This window comes from Hypanus sabinus, chromosome 11, assembly GCF_030144855.1.
Source record: "Hypanus sabinus isolate sHypSab1 chromosome 11, sHypSab1.hap1, whole genome shotgun sequence".
Classification (NCBI taxonomy): Eukaryota; Metazoa; Chordata; class Chondrichthyes; order Myliobatiformes; family Dasyatidae; genus Hypanus; species Hypanus sabinus.
In genome coordinates, this window is record NC_082716.1 from 53,857,619 (window position 1) to 53,884,490 (window position 26,872).

The 26,872-nt window shown below is 38.6% G+C and overlaps 1 protein-coding gene across 1 annotated transcript in view; it reads left to right on the forward strand.

The window, feature by feature from the left end:
• Nucleotides 1-26,872, forward strand: part of negr1 (neuronal growth regulator 1) — a 438,781-nt gene that overhangs the window by 297,734 nt on the left and 114,175 nt on the right. The window contains exon 3 of the mRNA XM_059984343.1: nt 11,082-11,207. Coding sequence (XP_059840326.1) covers nt 11,082-11,207 — 126 coding nt within the window. The remainder of the gene's footprint in view (nt 1-11,081; nt 11,208-26,872) is intronic.

A 26,872-nucleotide genomic window follows, 5' to 3' on the forward strand; every position in this document is an offset into this window, starting at 1 on the left:
ATGGTCTTTCTGTCTTACAATAAACAAGTGTCTTTGCACTCCTTCATAGACAGTCCTGTGGGATTCAGGATGAATTGGCTCCACTCTGGTACTGAGGTGATTGATAAGATTATGTGTCTTCAGGCTCTTGTGCCTCCTCCTGCTGGCAGCAATAAAGAGTGTTTGTCCCGGGTGATTAATGATGGATGCTGCCTTCTTGAGACATCTTTTTTTTTTTGATGACGTTATCAATGCTGGAGAGACTAGTATCCACGATGGAGCTGGCTGAGTTTCCAATGTTCTGTAGCTTTTCCCAATCCTGTGCAATAGCGCCTCCATGCCAGAAGCTGCGCCCAGTTAGAATGTTTTCCAAGGTATATCTATAGAAATTTGCTAGAGTCATTAGTGACATACTAAATCTTCTCAAACTCCTAATGCAATACAGCTGTTGTCATGCCTCCTTTGGAACTGTGTTAATGTGTTGGGCCCAGGATAGATCTTCAGTGATATTGTCACATAGAAACTTGAAATTGCTCACCCTTACCACTGCTGATCCCTTGAAGAGGATCGGTATGTGTTCTCATGACTTTCCCTTCCTGAATTAAACATCCCATTTGCTATGCCTAAATCTGAAAGAACATTTTTCAACCCACCCTTCCCTTATAGCGGGTCAGACATCAAAGATCCTTTTACTACAAGGTTTCATCCAGATTTTGTGTGATAATTCTACACATACATCAATCCTCTTAACACCATTACAACTCAGTTGAATGACTTTCAGATCATGGATCTCCAGTGATAATTGAAAGAACTGAATTGTGGCATCAATCAGGCCCACCAATTTAATATGACCATGATTTGAACTATTAGAGGTTAGCAGAAAATTAATAAAAAAAAACATGGCCAATTAGAAATCCACATCCTTACATATTCATAGTTTATGGGTTCTTTAACATGTATTTGTATCCAGTATTTCCAGCCAATGCATACAGCATTAAATTTGTTGATAATTCTGCAACCTTCCCCTAAATGATATTTCTTGTATTTTGCAATAAGTAATCAAGCAGTGGAGGGAATTGTATCTGAGAGCATTGCCAGGATAAATGCAGCTAAATGATGCCTATCGAGAATGACAATGTGATTAGTTGTAGCAAGCAGATGTTTCAAAAAGAAAATACATTTTCTGATGACTGATGAACAATTGTACAGTCAATGTTATGCCACATAGACAGAAAAAGGGTGTTGCAGCCTGCCTTCATAAACCCTGGGCTATTAGAATTAGAGAGCAGTCCAGCCCAAAGCATTGGTGTCCTAACACAAAGTCTGATATAAGCAAGTAGCTTGCCTAATAAAGGGAAAATCTGTAAGGTCTGAGCAATTGTCCTCTCAGCAGACATTTGAAATGCTTGCCATCCATTTATGTTGTGCTGTGTGAATAATTAGATTAATTAGTGGATTTCTAATAAAAGGATAAACCACCAATAATTTGAAAAGTAAAAAAGCAACAGATATTTAAAATCTGAAATAAAAGCTGAAAATGCTAGTACTCACTGGGCTATTTGACTACTATATAAAAAATAAAAGAGTTTATATTTTTATCAGTTTCTCTCCACAGATCTTTCTGGCCTGCTGAATGTTTCTACCATTTTCTGTTTTTTAGTACTGAAAGCTCATGTTGGCTTTGGAGAAGGTTCAGAGAAAGTTCACAAGAATTATCCTGGAAATAAAAGGGTTAATGTCTGAGGAGCATTTGATGGCTCTAGGCCTGTACACTGTGGTATTTAAAAGAATGAGGGGGAACCTCATTCAAACCTATTGAATATTGAAAGGCCAACATAGAGTGAAATAGTGGGAGATTCTAGGACTAGAGGGCATAGACTCAGAATATAAGTCAAGTCAAGTCATTTTTATTGTCATTTTGACCATAACTGCTGGTATAGTACATAGTAAAAAGGAGACAACGTTTTTTCAGGACCATGGTGTTACATGACACAGTACAAAAACTATACTGAACTACGTAAAAAAAATCAAACACAGAGAAAGAAAAACAACAATAACTACACTAGACTGCAGATCTACCCAGGATTGCATAAAGTGCACAACATAGTGCAGGTATTACAATAAATAACAAACAAGACAATAGGGCAGTAAGGTGTCAGTCCAGACTCTGGGTATTGAGGAGTCTGATAGCTTGGGGGAAGATACTGTTGCATAGTCTGGTTGTGAGAGCCCAAGTGCTTCGGTGCCTTTTCCCAGAAGATAGAAAAGAAAAAAGTTTGTATGAGGGGTGTGTGAGGTCCTTCATAATGCTGTTTGCTTTGCAGATGCAGCATGTAGTGTAAATGTCCGTAATGGCAGGAAGAGAGACCCCGATGATCTCCTCAGCTGACCTCACTATCCGCTGCAGGGTCTTGCAATCTGAGATGGTGCAATTTCCAAACCAGACAGTGATGCAGCTGCTCAGGATGCTCTCAGTGCAACCCCTGTAGAATGTGATGAGGATGGGGGGTGAGAGATGGACTTTTCTCAGCCTTCGCAGAAAGTAGAGATGCTGCTGGGCTTTCTTTGCAAAGGAGCTGGTGTTGAGGGACCAGGTAAGATTCTCCGCCAGGTGAACACCAAGAAATTTGGTGCTCTTAACGATCTCTACCCTTTAGAATAGATATTAGGAGGAATATCTTTAGCTAGAAGGTGATGAATCTGTGGAATTCATTGCCACAGATGGCTGTGAAGGCCAAGTCATTGGTTATATTTAAAGCAGAGATTGATGAGTTCTTGATTCAAAAGGCCAGAAAGGGATGATAAAGTAGCTATGATGGAATGGCAGAGCAGAGTAGATGGGCTGAATGGCCTGATTGTGCCCTTGTGTCTTAAGGTTTTGCCTTCTTATAGCTTGACATTATTTAAATCTCAGAGCTCATCATAGATTGTGGCTTTGAAACACCTCTCCAGAATGTGAGAGAGAAAATGGAAAAATGATAGAACCTGGCTATAAAAATGACTTTAAGAAACCTGATTGAGTCCTGGGTTATGTAGGTTTCATGGCCAAATATTTATTTCAATGGAAGGAGTTTAATTTCAATTATTATTTAGTTCATGTAAGGACTATGTTGCTTGATTTGTGTATCTGGAACTGACCTTTCTGAACTAGTACTCACTGTTAATTCCATGAACAACAGCTTCATTTCACTCACACTGCATGATTTATTTGGTGATCTCCACTCAAACTTTTCACATATCTTGAAGTGAATATTTCTAGCCTATTGCTTATGCCATCTGTGGTGAATGAAACCAAAATGTGCTTTCAGTCTGAATGCCTAGTTTAATTCCATTCTCCAGCTCACTCTATTACTTTAATATCCCACATTCTCACCCAACTATCATTTTCTCTTTATAGATAATTGAAAGGCTTTTCTTCAACAATAGCATCCAAAGAGAATTAAACAGCTTAAGCTTCACAAAGATTTTTTTTTCCATCTTCCTCGTCATTTCCTTTTGTATTGAGCATAAATGTGCCTTTTGTTATTATCATAATATACAGCAGAAACAATCTATTACTTTTTACCTTTTACAAAAATCCATCTGTGCTCCTGGAGACTTCCATCCAGTGACTCTTAACTTTCTAATCTTTGGTACAATAAATTCTCAAATCTAGGTGAGTAATTGCAATCCTTTAGTACTGGTACTTAATCCACCTCTTTTATACCCTGGATATGCAAAGTGATACATAATAGTCTCAAGTACAACCTATATAAGTTAACATTATCTTCTGTCTTTTATATTCTTTACATATATATATTTAATAATACCAAGCATTCCATTTTCTGTCTACATTCTATTCCACTTGTGTTGCGACTTTGCTTAAACAGGCTTCCTCTATTTTTGGGAATGATTTTAAGTTATCACATTTTAAAGACTCTTTCTTTCCTCATTATTACTTCTAAAATGAGTTGAGTCACATCATTGGAATAGCTCCCTAGTACTGCCCATGGAAAATAGAGATGAGCATTTTGACAGGTGAGGAACACTGACTAGCTTGCAAATGAATTCAGGGCAGGAGACCTACTGGTAACACAATATTAAGATTACTAAGGCAGGGTCTCAATGCGAAGCACCAAATATCTTTTTGCCCTCACAAATACGATTTCACCCATTGACTTCCTCTAGCAGTTTACTTATAACTCCAGGTTATAAGTAGAAATTACTATAGTCGAAGGGTGGTAGGTCTGTGGAATTTGTTGCCATGAGCGGCTGTGAAGGCCAAGTCATTGGGTGGATTTAAGGCAGATATAGATAGGTTCTTGATTATCCGGGGCATCAAAGGGTATGGGGAGAAGGCAGGGGTGTGGGGATAACTGGAAGAATTGGATCAGCCATGATTGAATGGCGGAGCAGACTCAATGGGTTGAATGGTCTACTTCTGGTCCTATACCTTATGGTCTTATGGTTCTGCATGTGGTGTAAAAAAATCCAGTCTCTTGTGTCTTGCATGAGTAAAGCTTACTCTCAAGATGGAGTGGAAGTAATTTTACATTGTATCCTTTATAATGCCAATCTATACATAGTATGCGACAAAAAGTTATATAACTATGCTTGTCATTGCTCCACTTAGCAAAGCTCAAACGTAAGCATACCAGGACTCATTGGCACTTTAAGAAATAGCAGTATTAGACCATTAGCCCCATGTGGCTGATCTGTCACTTTTAATCCTGCTTTCTGGCAGGAACACCAGAAAGCAGGAATATTTTGATATTCTTTTAATATCAAAAATCCTGTTATATAGACCTTCCATATAATCAGCATCTGAGCCTTCATTTCTCTTGAGCAATAAATTCAAAAGCCTACCACCCTCTCAGAGAATAAATTATTTTTTTAGTTCTGTTATAAATGCCCTCCCTCTTATTTTGAAATAAACCAGTTCTAGGCACCATAGCCACCGGAGGTATCAACTTCATATCTATCCTGTCCAATTTCAGTGAGATTACCTCCCTTCCTTCGAAACTTAAGAAAATACAAACCCAGTTTATTTAAGCTTTCCTCATTGACAAAACTTGTCATTCTCGGAATCAATCTAATGAACTTAACATAATTATGACAATTCAAGATCAGAGTTGATGAAGAAGCACAACATCCTTTCAGTTCTGATTTTGACGTTGTGCTCCTGAATGTATTTCACAAATGTTAAACATATGGCTTTGTCATCCATATACAAGCTTTCATTTAATTATTGTGGCAGATCTTAGTCATGTGCTATATTAGATGTTTTTTTTCTTGACAATAAAATGTGAAATCAAAAAAAACATAGTTGCACAGTTAAATAAATCATTGTTGGAATGTGCAAAATATATTTGAGCAGCAGTCTCAAATGAAAGAATGGATTTGCCTTAATTGAACACTGTGAATAAATAAATTATATACCTAAAAATATCAGGCCTTACTGATACTTTTAAAAGCATTAGCATTCACATTTAACCTGCATATAAAGCAGTCCACAGTTTTTTTTATTTGCATACTATATGTCTTTTTACAATGAGATGTATTCTGCACTCTTCTAGTCTGTCAGTTCTATATATTTGCAACATCTGAAAAAGAATTTTATTTATTTGAACTGTTTTTGAATTACTCCACTCATTTTGTCAAAGCTTACTTTCCAAGATCAATGATCCAGATGCCATATTTTAAGTCTTTATACTGTATAGTGCAGTGCTCTAAATTCTGAATCTTCCAGTCTTCCAATCTTCCATTGAGTCATAGAAAAGTCTGTCACAGAAACAGGCCCTTCAGCCCATTTACTCCATGCTGAACCATTAAATTGCCTACTCCCATCAACCTGCACTGGGACCATAGCCCTCCATATCCCTACCATCTATGTACCTATCCAAACTTATCTTAAGTTCACATGCACCACTTGTACTGGCATCTCATTCCTTACTCTCATGCCCCTCTGAGTGAAGAAGTTTCCCTTCATGTTGCCCTAAAACTTTTCACCTTTCTCCCTTAGCTCATGACCTCTAGTCCCACCAACTTCAGTGGAAAAGCACCTGCTTGTATTTACTCTAGCTATACCACTCATATTTTTGTATACCTCTATCAAATCTTCCCTCAGTCTTCTACGTTTCAAGGGATATAAAGTGAAATGGAGAAATAACTAATTTGTCCAACATTGTGTCCATCTATAGTTTTTCCCTACTTGCATTGAACATTTATTTGCCCTTCTCCCTATGAATATTATAATGATACTGCAAAAACCTTTGATTTGCTTTACCAGTAGAAATGTTGGAGAGTGTGTCAATCTGTTTGTAGAGAACAAAGACTTGATCGAAAGAACAAAATATTCATAAATCTAATGTTTTCTTCTTCCTAAGCTATTAACTCCTGTAGCAAGTAGTAATGCCAATACCATTGGTGAAATGATAATGTTCTAATCCAACCCATTGTAAAATATGTACTGAATTCTTGCTATTTGGGTACATTGGTAAGATCTACCCTTTAAAACTCAATGGAATCTGAAACATCTGAGTACTAGATTTCATGAAGTCAAGGTTCTACATAGGTCAGAAAGCATTAAGGCCATAGGAACTGAACCAGCTTCCAAGGAAATTACTTAATTCCGGTGCAATGTCAGATATTGGGGTTGCCACTGGAAACATAGCAGTTAGCCTGACGCTATCTCAGATCAGGACGTCAACATTCAGAGTCCAGTTGTGGCGCTGTCTGTCAGCGGTTTGTATGCTCTCCCTGTGACTATGTGGGTTTCCTCTGGATGTTCTGGTTTCCTCTCACAGTCTAAAGACGTTAGTAGGTTAATTAGTGATTGTAAATTGTCTTGTAATTAGGCCAATGTTAAACAGGTGCATTGCTGGGTGGTGGGCCTCAGTGGGCCAGAAGGGCCTGTTCCACACTGTATCTCTAAATCAATAAAATAAATATAAACCACAGCAATACTACTGTCCATTGATTTCATCAGAGTATGAAATATAGTCCAATAAACCATCTGCTGGTGGAGCTCAGCAGGTTAAGCATCATCTGGGAGGTGATGAGACTTGTTGTCCTTTCAGATCAAAATCCTGCATCAGGACCAAGGTGCTTGACATGTTGAGTTACTCCAGCAGATTGTTGACCACAGTCCAACATTGTCATTTTCTCGTGTCTCTGTAAAATTTGGTGAGTTGTTTAAGTGGCATTCTATTAGAAGCAAGCAGAATCTGTAAGATTGAAATATATTGTGTACATCTGATGGGGGAGAAATTAGTAAAATTGAATGAGCCACGGCTCTTTGTCACTGTTATCACCAGCCTCAAGCATGAACCAGTTAAGCTTTGGAACTCATTTAAGAGCAGGCTACAAGCAAGGAGTCTGGTGCAGTTTCTGTATGGATGTCATCGGAAATCAGTTAGTTCCTTCACTGATTTGAAGTGTAGACCATGTAGTGTACACTTTCCTTTGAGGGATGCGGAGCTGTCTTGGGTAATTACTGGGCAGATAGTTTAATATCTACAGTCAGGAAGTTTTTGAAACCTTTAATAAAATATGAAACTACTAAGTATAGACAAGGTAATTAGAAGCTGTCACAGCATTAAGAAAATTGGTATTTGTAAACCAAAATGTTCTATGATGGATGGAAAATCACAGTTGACATGTTGCATGTGAACTTTAACAAAATCTTAAACAAGACACCACACAGGTGATTATTTAACAAGATAAAGAATTAAATAAAGTGGATAAAGAATTAAATAAAGTGGATGAAGAATTGGCTTGAAGCAGACCATAGGATTTAAGGATGGATTCTCAGTTTAAGTTATCAATACAGTCACACCAATTTATCTACTCTGATGTAAGTGATTTCACGCATCAAGTATTGAAAAAATGCCTGGTGGCACATAGCGTTGTTTTGCAATGTATTGCCTGATGCCAGATATTGGATGCTCTTTGCCTCTATGCATTCAATGTGTAAGGAGTCTACTGCTTTTATACCTGAATAGTTCAGTAACAGTAACATTTTGAATATCATAATTGCAATGGAAAGGGAATGAAGAACATTTTCTTGCTGATAAGTAGACATATCAGATTAGATGTACATGACTTGAAATTATGACTTAACATATTTTGGAAGTAAGGCTGTAACAATCTGCTTTATTATTTTCATGATAAACTGATAAATATTAGCTTGAGTTCTTCACCTAAATTTTTTTAAGAACTGTATATTTCAACTTATTTGATATGTAAGGATATGTGTGCATGTGGCTATGTGCACACTGTTACAAGAATTACCCCTTGTAATAATGATAATAATAATATTAATAATAAAGGCACAGAGGATCTGTGTTTACCAACAAGTAGTGTTTACTCTCTCAACTAAAAAGCACGTGGGCTCACAAACTAACTACCTGTGTGCACCCCAATAGAGTCCCTGACCCTCAGTGAATAGTCAATGAATAGAAAAGGTATTACCCGGGAAAGGAGTCTGTGCTGGCCAGGAGCTCCTCGTGGTCCCAATCACTGCATGAACATGTGGTCCTCCTCATCTGCGATGGTTGGTCTCTGGGTGCTGGAGAGTTATTGTTCCTGATAATTTGGAGCTCCTGGCTCTTATAGTGTTCTTCATCAATTGAACTGGTGAATCCCCATCCCATTGCTCAAGGTCACCTCTCCTCCCTAGGTCACTTTCCTACTGGTTCTTGTACAGTCTACAGCCAGTATTATCTTGTGGTTCTGCCCACCCTAGCCTTCTGAATTTATGTCTTTCAATTCTGAATGGTCCAAACCAGTTAAATGAGGCAACCCATACAGAGTCTAATGAGATTACAGATCGCTTCTTTGGTAGGTCTGTCATTTTACATAATAAGTTCCTCCTCATCTGAGAGTGGTCTCAGGTTTAGCAGGACATGACCTGAAGTTTCTTGTGTCCACACTCAATCGCTCTGATTAGATTATCCCAGAGCATGAATCAGTTCAGAGTCCACACAATGGGGAGGAGCAAAGACAATTGGTTTGTCTGCTTCTCCGTCCTTGATTTGTCAAATACACTAATCGCATACTCTAGTTTCTTCTGGCCAATGACACACAAACCTTTTCTCCCTGTGTTTCCATTGGTGCATTAATCATTAGCACATGTCATTGGACAGATGTTCAATAAATGTAAAACTCGAATCCAGGAAGGAGTTAGGACTACAAATCCTCCTGCGTTTACGAACACCTGACTCATGGGCACACTGTGCATACGAATAAACATTGGGCAGACCTGTGTGATGAATGGGCATGGATTGACTTGATGCCACGAGGCTACATGAAATTTCTGCTGGGCGGGAGCAGGGCAGTTTGCATGCCTTCTCTCCCAAAGCCACATCCTCTTTCCGAGCTACAGGAATCAGGCTGGGTGAAGCCCAGCAGAGCTGGCGGCACGGAGCGGACTCTCACTCGCTCACTAAGCTGGTGAGGCCAGCCGGCGGCTGCTCCCCCTGAGTCTGCTTGTTCTCCATTAAGCTGTTTCTGTGATCCTCTCCCACACACTGTTCTTGTTAATTGCTGACGTACTGAACAGTCTTCATGGAATGAGCCCTTTTGTAACCTGTGAACAGCCTGTATCAGAAAAGAATAAAAAAATGTGTTGATCATAAAATGAGTCAAATAAATTGAGCAGTAACATTTTAAATGTAAGTTGGAAGACAGATTTGTATTCTTTCTATTCCAGGTTTGACAGCTTCACTCTGTTTTGTTTAATTGTGCATTCTAATTAGGCTGATTATTCACTTTTATCATCTTTTTAGTAAAATATGGATAATTTTAACCTTTGCAGGGTTTCAGTGCTGTCCATTAGCTTCCTGAGCTACTACAGCAATTTTAGTCAACAGATCTCATTCACATATCTCCAGTCTTTTAGTGGGAATTAGAAAGAAAGGCATTTCTATTCTCCGTAATAAACAATAAAAAAAACAGAAAAAGCTGGAAATATTTAGCAGATCAGACAGCATCAATGGGAGGAGAAACAGAATTAACATTTCAGATGGAAGAATCTTCCTCACAACTGGAAAGTTGGGAAAACAAACCAGAATAAAACTGCTGGAAGATCTTAGCAGGAAAGGAACTAATTGAAGGTCCTTTGACTGGAATCATTAATTTTTTTTTTTGTCTTCACTCTTGCTGCAGAGTGTTTTCAGAATTTTCTGTTCTTATTTAAACTTCCAATATTTGTAGTTTTTTTAAAAATCAGTTTCCAGTAAGAAACTTAATTCTGAGTTGCAGAGATACTGTCTATCATAACCAATCAGTTATGACCTGCTCTCTGATTTGAATGCTGTCCCAATAGTGGAGAGTCACTTCAACAGAGCCTAAACATTCATGGTTGATTTGCAGACACATCCCTTTTCACAGTTAATCCTAAAAAGGATGTCCTGCCATAGTAAACCATACAAATCAATATTAATTTTGCTGACTGGGCTAAATTGTGTCACTGAACCTGAATTAAATTGCAAATTAACATTCAGCAAGTTTCACACGGGTGTCTTACCCAATTACATCTAGTTTCTGTGCTATTTTATCTGCCAGCTCTCTTAACCACCTCTGGTGGGTTGGGTTAACATTTCACAAAATGCCCATTTTGTTGTATACAAGTGAAATTATGCCATACAAGAAATCTGAAAGCAAGTAATAAGACTACATGGCATGCCAGGCAGCATCTGTAGATGGAGAAGCAGAGTTTACATTTCAGGTCTCAGAGTCATTTCAAGATTCAGAATACTATTGGAACACTGTCCTGAGACCTAATTGCTTGACCTGAAACTTTAATTTTATTTTCCTCCTATAGATATGTCCACAAGTCTTAAGTATGTCCAACAGTATCTGTTTTGTTTGCTTTGCACAGAGTTGTACTTATTGCAAATTTGGTTCCAGTAGGTTGTAATTGAATGGGTTCTTGAAAGTTATTCAATATTTACTATATCAAAATATTGATAAATGGCAATAGCAGCATAGTTCTGTACTAACTGCAATTCAGTTGGTGTCAGCAATGGGAAATAATGTCTGGTATTGTATACCAGTGACTTTATAAAAATGTATTTATATAACAGAGTAATTGACATTTGTCTCCTTCTTTGTCTTTGTAGTTCCTCCAAAGATTCTTGACATCTCTACTAACTGTGTTGTGAATGAATTCAGCAATGTCACTCTTTTCTGTGAGGCAAATGGAAAACCAGAGCCCACCATAACTTGGAAGCATATATCACCATCAGGTAAGAGAAAGTGAAGCTACATGCATCCTTGACAATATTACTCTGCTTTTGATTTAGCACATTATGCTAAATGTGATTTAGGCATAACCAGGTGATTCTGTTTTTGAGAATTCTGAAGAGTCTGGTAGAAGACAGCAAAACAAATAATGGAAGTATGAAAAGTGTCTCCTTTCTGAGATCATTCTTTCATATTTTGTTAAATATTTAGGTTAAACACAATCCACTTGTCAGAAATTAAAGTACTGACATGTTATGTCAAATTATTCTACAGATGTCTTTATTTAACCAATCAGGGTACAAGTAGCTATTTGATTGGCACCTATTCAACACCATAAACATATGCAACCTCCACCACAGTAGCTACCATTTGCAACATCTAAAAAGTGAGTAGCAGTACTCACAGTAAACTCCAACAACATCTCCCAAACCTACAACCACTTCCACTGGTAAGGACAAGAGCAGCAATGGCCACAGGCACATGCCCACATCATCAGTTGTAACTTCCCCTCCAAATAACACACCGTCTAGCTTGTAAGCATATTGCTGTTCCTTCATCGTCACTGCATCTACATCATGGAATGCTTGACCCAATATCGCTTAACAGAGTAGTTTCTCAGAAGAGCTGGACTAGTTCAACATGTCCTAAAAAATAAGTTTAAAATTTTAAATTAGTCTATTAACTGCACACTAATGTAATTTTACAAATAGTACTACAAAATCTGTAGAAACTATTTGGTGGAACTCAATCAAAAATAAATTATCTGGAAAGCTGCAATGACTTTCCGGAGCACTGATATATACAGGAAACTTGGGGTGCAAGTCCATGGGTCCTTGAAAGTGGCAAGACAAGTAGAGAGGGTGGTCACTAAGGTATGTGGCATACTTGTCTTCATTTGTCAGGGCATTGATCAGAAAAATTAGGAAGTTATGTTGAAGCTGTATAAAGCTTCAGTTAGGCTGCATTTGGAGCTTTGCAATTCTGATCTCCTCGTTAGAGGAAGGTTATTGAAATGTTGGAGAAGATGCATGAGTGCCTCACCAGGATATTGCCTAGATTAAAGCACATTAGCTATAAGGAGAGCTTGGACAAACTTGGATTGTTTTCTCTGAAGCATCAAATGTTGAGGGGTGACCCGAAAGAAGTGTATAAAATCATGAGAGGCAAAGATAGCACAGGTAGTTTGTCTCTTCTCCAGGGAGGAAACATCAAAAACCAGAGAGCAGGGATTTAAGGTGAGCAAGAGAAAGTTTAAAAGAGATTTGCAAGGCAAGGTTTTTTTTTACACAAAGAGTGCAAGGTGCCTGGAATTCTTTGCCAGGGGAAGCAGTAGAAGCAGATACAATAGCATCCTTTAAGAGGTTTTTAAATCGGCACATGAACAGGCATAGAAAAGAGGGATACTGACCATGTACATTCAGATGGTATTAGTCTGGACTGGCGTCATGACTGGATTAAACATTGTGTACTGAAGGGCCTGTTCTTATTCTGTTCTGTTTCATGTGAAAGACCCAGATATTGTCTGTGGCAGATTATTGAAACTAATTTGTGATATGTAATTTCCTGATAGCATTTACCGCTTCATCTGGCAGCTCATTCCACACACCCACCACTCTCTGTGTGAAGAAGCCCCCCCCCCATGTTCCCTTTAAACTTTGCCCCTTCACCCTTAACCCATGTCCTCTGGTTTTTTTCTCCCCTAGCCTCAGTGGAAAAAGCCTGCTTGCATTCACTCTATCTATACCCATCATAATTTTATATACCTCTATCAAGTCTCTATCAAATCTTTTAGAGCATTTTTAAACAACGGAACAATATGAGCTGTCCTCCAGTCCTCTGGCACCTCACCCATAGATACCAACAATTTAAATATATCTGCCAGGGCCCCTGTAATTTCAACACTATCTCCTTCAAGGTCCGAGGGAATACCCTATCAGGTCCTGGAGATTTATCTACAGTACTCTGATTTGCCTCAAGACAGCAAGCACCTCCTCCTCGTCAATCTGTATAGGTTCCATGAACTCACTACCTGTTTCCCTTACTTCCATAGAGTCCATGCCAGTTTCCTTAGTAAATACAGATGCAAAAAACCCATTTAAGATCTCCCCCATTTCTTTTGGTTCCAGACATAGCCAACCACTCTGATCTTAAAGAGGACCAATTTTATCCCTTACTATCCTTTTGCTCTTAATGTACCTGTAGAAGTCCTTAGGATTATCCTTGACTGCCAAAGCAACCTCGTGTCTTCTTTTAGCCCTCCTGATCTCTTTCTTAAGTATTTTTTGCACTTTTTATACTCCTCAAGCACCTTATTTGCTCCCTGTCGTGTATGATACATGTCATACATCTCTCTCTTCTTTATCAGACTTCCAATATCCCCCGAGAACCAAGGTTCCTTATTCTTATTCACTTTGCCTTTAATCCTGACAGGAACATACAAACTCTGCACTCTCAAAATTTCTCCTTTGAAGGCCTCCCACTTACCAATCACATCCTTGCCAGAGAACAGCCTGTTCCAATCCACGCTTTTTGGATCCTTTCTCATTTCTTCAAATTTGGCCTTTTTCCAGTTTAGAACCTCAACCCAAGAACCAGATCTATCTCTATCCATGGTCAATTGGAAACTAATGGTGTTATAATCACTGGAACCAAAATGTTCCCCTATATGCACTTCTGTCACCTGTCCTAACTCCTAATAGGAGATCCAATATTGCATCCTCTCTAGTTGGCACCTCTATATACTGATTTAGAAAACTTTCCTGAACACATTTTACAAACTCTAACCCATCTAGACCTTTAACGGTATGGGAGTCCCAATCAATATGTGGAAAATTAAAATCCCCTACTATCACAACTTTAAGTTTCCTGCAGTTGTCTGCTATCTCTCTGCAGATTTGCTCCTCCAATTCTCGCTGACCATTGGGTGGCCTATAATACAACAGCATTAATGTGGTCATACCTTTTCTGGTTCTCAACTCCACCCATATGGCCTCGGTAGACAAGCTCTCTAATCTGTCCTGCTGTAAATGTTAATGCTGTAGCATTTTCCCTGTCTAGCAATGCCAACCCCCTCTCCCCCCCCACCACACCCTTCATCCCTCTGCCTCTATCACGTCTGAAACATCAGGACCCTGGAACATTAAGCTGCCAGTCCTGCCCCTCCTGTAGCCAAGTTTCATTAGTGGCTATAATGTCATAATTGCATGTGTCAATCCATGCCCTCAGCTCGTCAGCCTTCTCCACAATACTCCTCGCATTGAAATAGACATACCTCAGAAGATTATTACCACCACACACAACCCTTCTTTTTGTGACTTTGCATGAACTTCTAACATCATTTATTTTCACTCCCGCTCCACTATCTGCTCTGGCACTCTGGTTCCCATCCCCCTGCAAATCTAGTTTAAATTTCCCCCCACCCCCACCACCAGCAGCACTAACAAACCTCCCTGCAAGGATATTGGTCCCCCTGTAATTCAGGTGTAACCCATCTCTCTTGTACAAGTCCCACCTGCCCCAGAAGAGGTCCCAATAATCCTGAAATCTGAAACCCTGCCCCCTATACCAGTTCCTCAGCCACGTGTTCATCCTCCAGAGCATCCTATTCTTACCCTCACTGGTATGTGACACAGGTAGCAATCCTGAGATAACTACCCTCGAGGTCCTGCTTTTTATCTTCCTACCAAGCTCACTCTTCAGGACCTCCTCACTCTTTCTTCCTACGTCATTGGTACTGAAGTGTACCATGGCATCTGGGTGCTCACACTCTCACTCCAGAATGCCATGCACACGATCAAAGACATTCCTGACCCTGGCACCCAGAACATAGGACCAGAAGAAATAGAAACAGGGTGAGATAATTCTATTTCTTGTGCTCACTCTGCCATTCAATACAATTGTGGCTGATGACATTAAGTTGAAAAACCAATCATTAAACTGGAGATATTAAGCATTAAAGCACTACACTTCTTTTAAATATATCTATTGTTTTATATAGTATAAAAATGTTATGTCCCTAAAACTGGGGTACGTTTGCTATGTAGTTAAAGAACCATATAAACAAGAATAGGTCATTTAGCTCTGAGCCTTCTCTGTTTTTCATTTAGATCATGGTTAATCTGGATCTTTGCTCCACTTACTCTGTATCACTTGAAACCCAAGCTGAACAAAATACCACCAGCCAACTTGGAAATTCTTGGAAATTCCAGTTGATGCTGCTTCAGCCGCCTTTCAGAGGCAAGAGTTTCACATCTCCAATTCCCCTTGTACAATTTCATTCCTGAATAGTTGAACTTTAACTTTAAGTTATGTCTTCTTGTTATGGAATCCATACCAGAAGAAATAGCTTTCCCAGGTTGGCCCTGTTAAATTCTTTCATAGTTTAGAATCCTGAATTACATCATCATTCGGTCTTCAAAGGACTGCAACCTGGTGCAACTTAACCCTTGAAACTACTGTGGTAATGAGATAATTGAACCCTGTATCCCTTCCGAGACCAGCTTCTTGAGACTCAGATTCAGATTTGTTTATTTATTTGATGCAGGTAGATGTGCTGGGCCAGTCTGCAAGTGTCAGCACGCATCACAGCACCAACAAGGCATGTCCACAATGTTCAGAAGAACAGCAGATGCACCAACAACAGAATGACAGCAACAACACACATCTGCAAAACAAGCCATTGCAGTCTCATCCAGTCTACAATGAATAATAGACTAGCTTGACTTCCATCACTCTTAACATCTTCCACAATTGATTTGTTGCAAAACTAGCAATAAAGATTTTAGTTTGACTATGAATTTTGATACCATTCATACTATGGTGCAAGTGCTGGGCTACACTGGAAAATGAGGACTTCTTTAAAAAAAAGGCAAATCAGTAATATTTGTACATTAAAAACAATAGAAGTACTAAGGAGGAAAAACAGCACTTTTCAAATAATCTAAAATTACATTTTTGTGTTTATTTTAGTAGTATGCAATTAACATTATATGAGGAAAATCTTTGAAATTTGGATTTATTTTGTTGTAGTGTTGTTGATCACATAAAGCCTTTTTTATGAAAAAAACCAACATTCTATTAGTTCCATTCAGTTTATAATCTCTGCTTTTACAAGTTGATTCACTTTAAGTGGTTTTGTACACATTGATGCCCCAAATCCCTTTGATCCTCCATGGTTCCTGGTGTTTTAACACTCGGGGAATAATCCATGTGCGAACCTTAGAATGTGGACAACTGTCTTCATTCTTTCTTGTAGCAAACTGCATCTGCCAAGATTCTGTCCACTGGTCAGTCTCTTCACAGACCCTTTTTAAGTTCTATAGCCTTTCCAGTGCTTACGATAATTTCTAATTTTTGTTGACAAATTGCAATTCCCTGGGGTCTGTTTAATGCAGAATTTCTACAATATTAAGCATTTTTTAACATAGAGTCACTGAATTATCTTACAGTGTCTTATAGGAAACCAGATCTGAATAGAGATTCTATTAATTCCAGGTGAGAGCATCAAAGGAAATGAAACAAGAGTGTGTAAATGGAGCTGAGGAACCTGATTTAACCAAATTCAGGCTCTAAGAACTGAATGTCCTACTCCTGTATCCATATTCCAATGATTACTGACTTAACTAACATCAGCTGAAATAGAATTGATTCCAGCATGCAAAGGACATTACATTCAGAGCTACAATCGCTCCTGCAATGATCATTATGCATGCCAGGGATGAGGATGTATACATGATATGCATAATGTGTGTACATACTGTGCCCCTTGAAAAGCGGTCAGATTTAAATTTCTTGTGCATGCCCTCGGATTTGGAGTCTAATGAGCAATTTGTTCCTTAAGGCAGGGAGAGGAAGAAACAGTCTTGATTGCTAGAAACTAGACAGCTGTGAATATTGGCAAAAACAACATCAGGTTCAGCTTTGATGCTCTTCATGATTAAAATGTCTAATACACTTACTGCAGGGCTCCTACACAAAGATTGGCTTCCGAGGTGAGGAGCCATAGGAATCTAGCCCGGCAAAGGTCAAGGTTCTCATGATAAATTGGAACAGGGTTAATATTTACAAAAAAAAACAAATTCTTCAAGTTATTTCATGAGTCTTCAGTTGTTCAGAATTTGTTGTTTTGGAATCGTAATGTTAGAGAATTTAAATTTTAGTTTTATTTATTTTATTGAGATATAGCTCAGAGTAAGCCCTTCGAGCCAATCCCCAATTTAACCCTAGCCTAATCACAGGACAATTTACAATGACAAATTAATTAAGCTGGTATGTCTTTGGGCTATGTGAGGAAACCCAGCACCCAGAGGAAACCCGTGCAGTCATGGGCAGAACGTACAAACTCCTTACAGGCAGCAGCAGAAATTGAATGCACGTCACTGGAACTGGAAAGTATTATGTTAACCACCAAACTACCATGCCACCCATTGCTGCCTATTTAAAACAGACTAACAAATCAACTAAATTAACAAAGAGAAAAAGAAGTTAGAGGAATGAAATATTCATATGTCAGCAATGTAAGTAGTGATTTCTAAATGTATAAACATAAAAATATTTTCTCAAATGATGCAAACAAAATGCTGGAGGAACTCTGTAGACCTGGCCTGCCAAGTTCCTCCAGAATATTGTGTGTGTTGCTTGGATTTCCAACATCTGCAGGTTTTCTCTTGTTTTCTCAAATGGCTGTCTGGCCTGATATGTCTATATTAGACCAGCTCCATATACAGTATACTACAATGTACTACAGTCCTTTAAACCTGCTTTTTCTGCTCTGCAATATTTTTCTCTTTAAATGCTTAGCTAGTTCCATCTTGTATGTCATGAATAAAGTTATTTTGAGCAATGCACACAAAATGCTGGAGGAACTCAGCAGGCCAGGCAACATCGATGTATAAAAAGTACAGTCAACAGTTCAGGCCGAAACCCTTCGGCAGGACTATGTGTGTTGCTTGGATGTCCAGCATCGGCAAATTTTCTCTTGTTTGATGGTTTTTTTTTTAATCTTCTCCTTGGCACGTTCTAATCCTAAATTTATTATTCCTTGTTACTGATGCACACATAATGAAAATAGTTTTTTCTATGAAGTACTTCTCTCGAAAACTTTCAAATTTTGAATGTTTCTGTAACCTATCCTATCAAGCAAAACATAATTACACAATATCTTGATTGTACAGTGTATTTGGAATGAAGTTTAATTGATTTTATAGTTTTATAGATTTACAATGGTATAAAAAATCAGACAACACAAGGCTGTTGTCCCTTTGTTTAAGGTTTGAAAATTGGCACTTCCTTGTGTTTCTAGTTTTCTTGTATTGAAGAGTGGTCAGACACCACATATTACATTGTTTTGGATGTTTGTAACATCACAAACATAGTTAATAACTATTGCATAGCGATGCATTTACTAACACCTTTTATGGCAATGCAATTAAAAATCACATTGTTTCCAAAGTTAAAGACAATAACAATTAACAATTGCGGAGCAGACTTGTTGGGCTGAATGGCCTACTTTTGCTCCTATATCTTATGGTCTAATTATTTCTGGCTCATGCTGTGTCACTTGCTAAACATGATTTAGCCTTTTACCAGTTTATATGCACTGGATAATAGTATTCCATGCACCATTCTCCTTTTGCATTGCCCAAAATCTTGGACTATGGTTTTCTGGGCTGTTAATTCTGGCATAATATGGTCTACACATTGCATTGTAAAACTGCGAGGCTTGCAATGTGTTAAAGTTCTTCCCCCACATCATTGGAATCTCTCCACCCATGCCCCTCCCCAAATTGTAACAGCAACAATCTTTCACCCACCTCTTGAATTACAATTTATGGCTCCTGACCTCATGAGAGCCACTATTTACTGCCAATTTCTGTTTCTGCTTCAATATACTGTCGACCTCACTACTCTCCTGATTGCTCAACATTCTGCCAGCTTTTCTCCTTTCCTGGTCCTACAATAGTTTTCTGGTCTTTCCTAAGATTTAGTGGTAACTTCAATCACCACTATCTTGAACTGATTCTACAATCTACAAATTCAGCATTCAAGGACTCTTTTGAACTCTTGTTCTTCAGATCTTTTTATTCGTACAGCTTGTCTTCTTTTGCACATTGGTTGTTTGTCAGTCTTTGTCTTCTTATGTATATATTTCTGAGAAATTTTATTATATTTCTTTTTTCCCTGTAAATGCCTGCAGAAAATAAGTGTCAAGGTAGCATATGGTAGCATATATCTACTTTGACCTTACATTTACTTTGTACTTAGAATCATTCTCATGACTTCCCATCCTTCAGTTGTCTGCTGGCCTCACTCACCTGTGACGTGAGGGTGGTCTGTACACCTGCTAATAATGATGCTGTACTACTGTGGATTTGTGACACATATCTGCAATGCAAATATTCAAATAAAGACAAAATGTGTGACTTTAAATTTGGAGAATTTCACCTACGTGATTTAGTACATGATCTAATGTGAAGCTGCCACTTGTTCTTGGTTCTCACTGATATGGGAAAGTGACTTGTAAAATATTGAAATCTTATGGGTTTTTTGATTGGTTACATCATTGTCAAGAATTCATGCTCCACTGATAACAATTGCTCTTCTCTCTCCCTGGACTGATGACGCTGTGGTGAGAAGCCTGGCTCCAGCTGGCAATTTTTTTTCTCTCTACCATCTGCTAGAGTTTGATGAAAGGCAATTACTGTTCCATATTTTGTATATCCCCAGATTTATATGCTTTATACTACTACTGTTAAAGCTTGTTCACACCTCCTATGGGTGTGTTATTCTCGCAGCTTCTCGACTACAGATGACCACTATGCCTTCACTGTGTTTCCTTGCCATCTTTTCTCTTCAATTAAAATGCTCTCAGCAATTCCTCAGACACTCCTCTCCAGCTTCCATTTGTATGAAGAGACAGAAGTTGAGTCCTGATGAAGAGTCACAGTCCAAATAGTCAACTGTTTATTCCTCGTCATAAATGCTGCCTGACCTGCTGAGTTCCTCCAGCATTTTGCGTGTGTTGCTCTAGATTTCCTGCAGAATCTTTTGTGGTCCATCTCTATACTTCCCTTCTCCCTTATATCTCCCTTTTGCTGATCTCCCACTTCTTTCCACAACTTTCTCCTTCTGCTGAAAGCTATTCACAAAAAAAAATACATTCCTAAACTTTAGAGTAAATCCTCAGAACTTCTTATAAAACTAATTAAACTAAGAGAAAGAGAAACTAAAGGGAGATGCAACAACTTTGTAATGGAATGCAAAAAACACAAAACAAAAATATATTGTGTCCATAACTAGGAAAACAAAATAGAACTGCACATAAAAAATAAGTAACAAAATTAGATTTAAAAAATTACCAAACATTAAAGTCACAAATTCATGATTGGAATAATCTCTTAGAAGTTCCATACCTGAGCAATAGAACAAAAGATTCATTTGAATATACAAATAGCTGCTAGTTCCATTGATGCAGAACAGAATTTAAAGTAGCAAAAGTAACGTTCTGGGTTTTATTGTTATACACTACATATTTATACAACCACAGACTATTTGCCCCATGCAAGTTATTGATGACTTTCTTGTGATGTTCTGGAGCTGTGAGCATCATTTACTTTGCTGAGCTACTGCAGGGAATAATTACTGAGTGAGAAAAATTGTTTGTGATTTGGGCATGAATTGTGTGGTCATTAGTAGCTATTGGTGTGAGCTATTTGTATCCATTCCTTAAATAAGATATCATTTTACCAAGCAAATAGTGCTTTGTTTCATGGGATTGATAGTTCAGCAGACCTCTGGTTGAGCTGTCAGTGTCAGGGCTGACAAAAAAAGTCCTTCTGTATGAGCACACTCTCCTGGGGAGCCTGAACATCCTCCAGTGAGCTGCAAAAGAGACAGGCACATTAAATATCACATGGAAAAGACATCCTGGTTTTGTTTTGTGTTTTTGCATTCTGTTCCAAGGTTATTTCATCTCCCTTGTATGTTTTTAATGTCTATTTCTGTTATTGTAATCAGTTTTATATAAAATTCTGAAGATTTACTTTGAAGTTAATTATTCTCCATCTGGTTCCTTGCTGCTAGATTGGACAAAAGATGGAGATTGCAGTTGAAGGGGCAGGGAGGTGGAGGGATAGCAGACAAATGATCAAACGGGAAAGGGGAAGGGATTGGGAGGGCAAAGACAGGAGAAGGGAGAGAGGAGAGACATATCAAAGGAAGTGGATAGGGGACTAGAGGGTGAGAATGGAGAAGACGAATTGGGAGGAGGTGGAGATTAGACTGAGATAGAGAACGCAGAGTTTCTGACTGAAGAAAGGAATTTTGAATGAGTGAGGACGGATAGACAATCAAGATCAGAGGGAGAGACATTTAGATTGGAGGAAAGAGAACTGAAAAATGCACAGCTGTCATGTCAAGCAAGTGTGACAGATGTCCGCCCTCACTGTAAGAGCAGTACTACTCCACTGATCAAAGTTCAAAGTACATTTATTATCAAAGTATGTACAGTACAGTTTACTATATACAACCTTCAGATCCCTCTTTTTACTAGCAGTCACAAAACTAAGAAACCTAATAGAACCCATTTTAAAAAGACTGTCAAACAACCAATGTGCAGAAAATAAACAAATCATGAAAAGTATGCTGTGACCCAGAACATTGGCCTGAACCATGTTATTATATTATTTATAAAGAAGGTCTTAATATGTTTGAGTAGTGGGATGTCACATCCATTGTAATTAATTGAACATGTGTTTTGCAGTTGCTCTGTGCAATAGCTAAAATATGAGTCACTAAGTAAAGTTTTTCCATGCCATGTGGCACAAAATAAATTTTCCATCCTGGCTACTTTTGTTGAACTCCTAACTTGTTTGTCCCTAATCAACATTAGAAAATATATTCATGTTCAACGTAATGTTTACACTTGCTTCTAACTTGCTATTGGAAGTGCATTTGAAGAAATATTTACTCTCACACAGAGCTTTTGCTTGCCTGTTTAGCAATTTACATGTAATATAAATTTACTTAAATTTGACTAAAAAGCTATATTGTGTTAGTTGTTTCAATTTTTAAAAATAGCATGCTTTAAGACACAGGAGAGATCTGGCGTAGTTCCAGTAATGAGTTTAATGGAAGAAATTGCATAAATAATGAGTTTAAATAAACTGTGAAATACCTGTTGCATCAAGATCTGTGTTTGTTGTTAGTTTGAATAATTAAGAGCAATTAAGGCAGGAGCCTCACTACCTGATGTAATATCACATTAAACGTTAATGAGAATAAAAAGTGCCTCGACCGAGTGCAGTGGGAGAAATTCAATATTGTTTTATGTATTTTTGAGGTGCAGAATAATGGATGTGGGGGCAGAATTCAGGATCCATCAGTGAACAATTTTCACCAAAAGTGCACAAACTGTCGAGCTGAATTTCCTTCTGGGCCCTCCATGTCAGAGACTGGAGCACAATGCATTTGCACAGTGATTGTATGTAATTATCAGTGTATAATTGCAGAAGCAAATCTCAGCATTTGTTCCATGCAATCTTTCAATTCACAGAACCTCTCAGTGATGAGTTTAATCTGTCATGCCATTGAAACACCACCTTCTTTGACAATGGAGGGGTTGATGCAATGTTTAACAAATATTTTGGAAATACAAACGTATCACATCAGCTTGCTAGATCAAGTAAAATGAAATATAAAGCATGGAAATAAAGGGAAATCTATCAAGATTGCACACATTGCACTACTTTTAATAGTGTCCAACAAAATACACCTTCTTACACAAGGGAGAAACTAAAACAAATTATTTGTGTCCCAAATTAAGAAAACACTTGAAGAGTTTTATCTGATCATTTCAAACAACATTGTGCAGGATCAGAGCTCTTTCAAGGTCAGGGGCCAAAATGCAGCTTCTGGTCATGAACAGTGTGTAATGATGACTGCAACATGCTGATTTTGTGGTCAAGGGCTAGAGGATGATAAAGTTTATTAGGGATACAATGGGAGTCAGTGCTCGGCAGAAGCATCACTTCAAATAACCCTTCAATCAGAGAAGGCATAATTGTAACCCATGATCAGATGATGGAATACTGGGAGTATTTCGCATTGCTTCTGAGCCAGCTCTTCATAAACATAGGCATTGATGATGAAATTCATCATCAGCATTAATGTCCCAGCACAGCTTTTTGTCATCTGATCCAGATCAGAATCCCAGACACAATGATCCTCATTGTTCTATATGTTTCTGAACATGGAGTACCTCCAATGGGCATCTCACTGTATGGAGAGGTACCACCAATGTTGCTTAACAAATTTTTCCAGATCCACTACCACACTTGGTGAGTCAACCTCGAGTATTCTCTCCTAAGCCAACATCCCCACTATTAAGGCACTAATTATGGTTGCTTCATTGGGCAGGCCAAATTGCTTGAATACCTGATAGCAATCTCCAGAAGCTGGTGATTTATTCCAAGCTCTACCAAGACAAGAGATTATCAGTTGGATGAAGAACTCCAACATCTCCACTGACTGCTGGGTATCCCTGGACCACAGCCATTCAAAATCGGCTTTAAAAACAGCAAATCAATTTGTTGCTTTGTGTAAATGGTGGAAGTAACACTCAGAAGCCAACCACTCGTCCACCATGTGCCAATAGTGGTACTTCTGCAGGTTCCACAAAGCACCTACCACAGTTCAAATTTCGAAAGTTCAAAGTAAATTTATTATCAGAGTACATACATGTCACCACATACAACCATGAGTTTCTTTTCCTGCGTGCGTACTTAAAGCAATGCAAGTCATATTCATTCCAGATGATCTGCTGAAGAAGAGAAAGGAATTAAAATTAGTCCTAAGGAAATAAAGCCATAAGTCTGTGTCTAATCAGTCTGTGTCCATCAGTCCATGTCTAATCAGCAATTGCTTTTGGATAACATTGTACTAATGGTCAGGGAAAAGGCACAATGAACCAGAAATTACTGAGAAACAGCAACAATTCTGTTTGTGACATGGAAATCCTGAAATTTAGATCCTTTGCACTTAATATCTGACTGTTCTGTCACATTGGACTCTTCATGGAGTCTAGGAGCAGAATATTTTCTTCTGGCAGTTTCTCAGTGGTTGACATTCTTTGCATAATCATTACATTAAGAAGAACTGGTTGAGAAGGTAAAAAGTAATTCACACCAACTTGAATTAACTTAGTTAACTTAAATATGTTGTGTTGATTTGTGATTTTCTTTGAAAGATTGTAGCTTCACTGCTTTGCAATACCATTTTATATTTTAGTAAATGTCAAAGATATTCAGAAGCATTCATTTTATTGGTAGGTTTGACACCTAGTGGATATATGTGACTTAGTGAGCAGTCAGTCCATTTTCTATGAGTGGAACTTACTATTTTTTGAGGTCATGTAGGTTCTGTGGGTCACTTTGGGGCTCTCAAATCCTTAGGTAAGTACTGACATGGCAGTTAGGAAAGCAGCTAGCACAATTGGCTATCTTCTCAGAATTTCTGGGCCATTGGAGTTGAGCTTCTGAAATAAAAACAAATATCGCTGGAAACACTCAACAAGTCAAGTAAATCTTCTCTCCTTCCCAGGGCTGACGGAAGAGTGTTTGATCTGGAAGCTCTTTCTGTTGATGCTCTCTGACCTGATAAGTGTTTACAAATTTTTATATGTTTACTTCTGATATAAGACCATAAGATATAGGAGCAGAATTAGATTATTTGACCCATTGCATCTGCCCTGCCATTTCATCATGGCTGTTTCAATTTTCCTCTCAGCCCCAATCTCCCAATATCCCTTCATGCCCTGACCAATCAAAAATCTATTAACCTCTACCTTAAATATACAACGACTTGGCCTCCATTGCTGCCTGTTGCAAAGAATTGCACAGATTCACCACCCTTTGGCTAAAGAAATTTCTCCTTATCACCATTCTAAAAGGACACCCCTCTATTCTGAGACTGTGTCTTCTGGTCTTAGACTTTTCCATCGTAGAAAATATCCCCTCCACATCCACTCTATCAATGCCTTTCACCAGTTGTTAAGTTTCAATGAGGTCAACCTTCATTTTTCTTAATTCCAGTGAGTACAGCCCCACAGCCATCAAACCCTCTTTATATGACAATTCATTCAACCTGGAATCATTTTTGTGAGCCTCTTTTTAACCGTCCCAGTTTCTGCACATCCCTTCTTAGATAAGGGACCCAAAACTGCTCACAATACTCCAAGTGAGGCCTCACCAGTGCTTTATAAAGTCTCAACAGCACATCCTTGCTTTTATATTCTAATCCTCTTGAAATGAATTTGCCTTGAAACACATTGCATTTGCCTTCCTCACCACAGACTCAATCTGCAAATTAACCTTTAGGGAATCCTGCACAGGGACTCCCAAGTCCCTTTGCGTTTCAGTTTTTTTTGTATTTTCTCTCCATTGAGAAAATAGTCAGCTCTTCAATATCTTCTACTAAAGTGCATGACCATACACTTACCAACACTGTATTCCATCTGCCATTTCCTTGCCCATTCTCCTAATCTGTCTAAGTCCTTCTGTAGCCTCTCTAATTCCTCAAAACCACCTGCCCCCTCCACTTATCTTCTTATCATCCGTAAAGTTTGCAACAAAGCCATCAATTCCATCATTCAAATCATTGACATATAATGTAAAAATAATTGGTCCCATGTAGACCCCTGTGGAACACCACTAGTCACTGGCAGCCTACCAAAAAAGGCTCCCTTTATTCCCACTCTTTGCCTCCTGCCAATCAGCCACTGCTTCATCCATGCTAGGAACTATCCTGTAATATCATGGATTCATAGCTTGTTAAGCAGCTTCATGTGTGGCACCTTGTCAAAGGCCTTCTGAAAATCCAAGTACACAACATAAGCTGATTCCATTTTGTCGACCATGTTTGTTATTTCATTAAAGAATTCCAGAAGATTTGTCAGGCAAGAGTTTCCCTTGAGGACACCATACTGGCCATGGCCTATTTTATCATGAGCCTCCAAGTACCCTGAGACTTCATCCTCAATAACCGACTCCAACATCTTCCCAAACACTGAGGTCAGACTAACTGGCCTATAGTTTCCTTTCTTCTGCCTCTCTCCCTTCTTGAAAAGTGGAGTGACATTTACAACTTTCCGGTCTTCCAGAACCATTTCAGAATGTAGTGTTTCTTGAAAGACCATTACTAATTCCTCCACCATCTCTTCAGTTACCTCTTTCAGAACCCTGGGGTGTACACCAGCTTTTCCAGGTGACTTATGTCCCTTCAGACCATTCAGTTTCCCAAGAACCTTCTTTCTTGTTGTGGTAACTGTACACACTTCATGACCCCTGACGCCTGGAACTTCTGCCATACTACTAGTGTCTTCCACAATAACGATTGATGCAAAATACTTATTTCTCTTTCTCTTATTATGCTCTTTAACTTAGCACCTAACTCCCTATGCAGAACTGCATCACTCATCCTATCCATTTCAGTGGTACGTACATAGAACACAACTTCTGGCTGCTCACCCTCCCTCTTAAAAATGCTGAGGACTCAATCCAAGATATCCTGGACCCTAGCACCCAGGAGGCAATGTATCATCCGGGAACCTCGTTCTCACCCACAGTACCTCCTGTCCATTCCTTTAACTAACGAATCCCCTATCACCACAGTG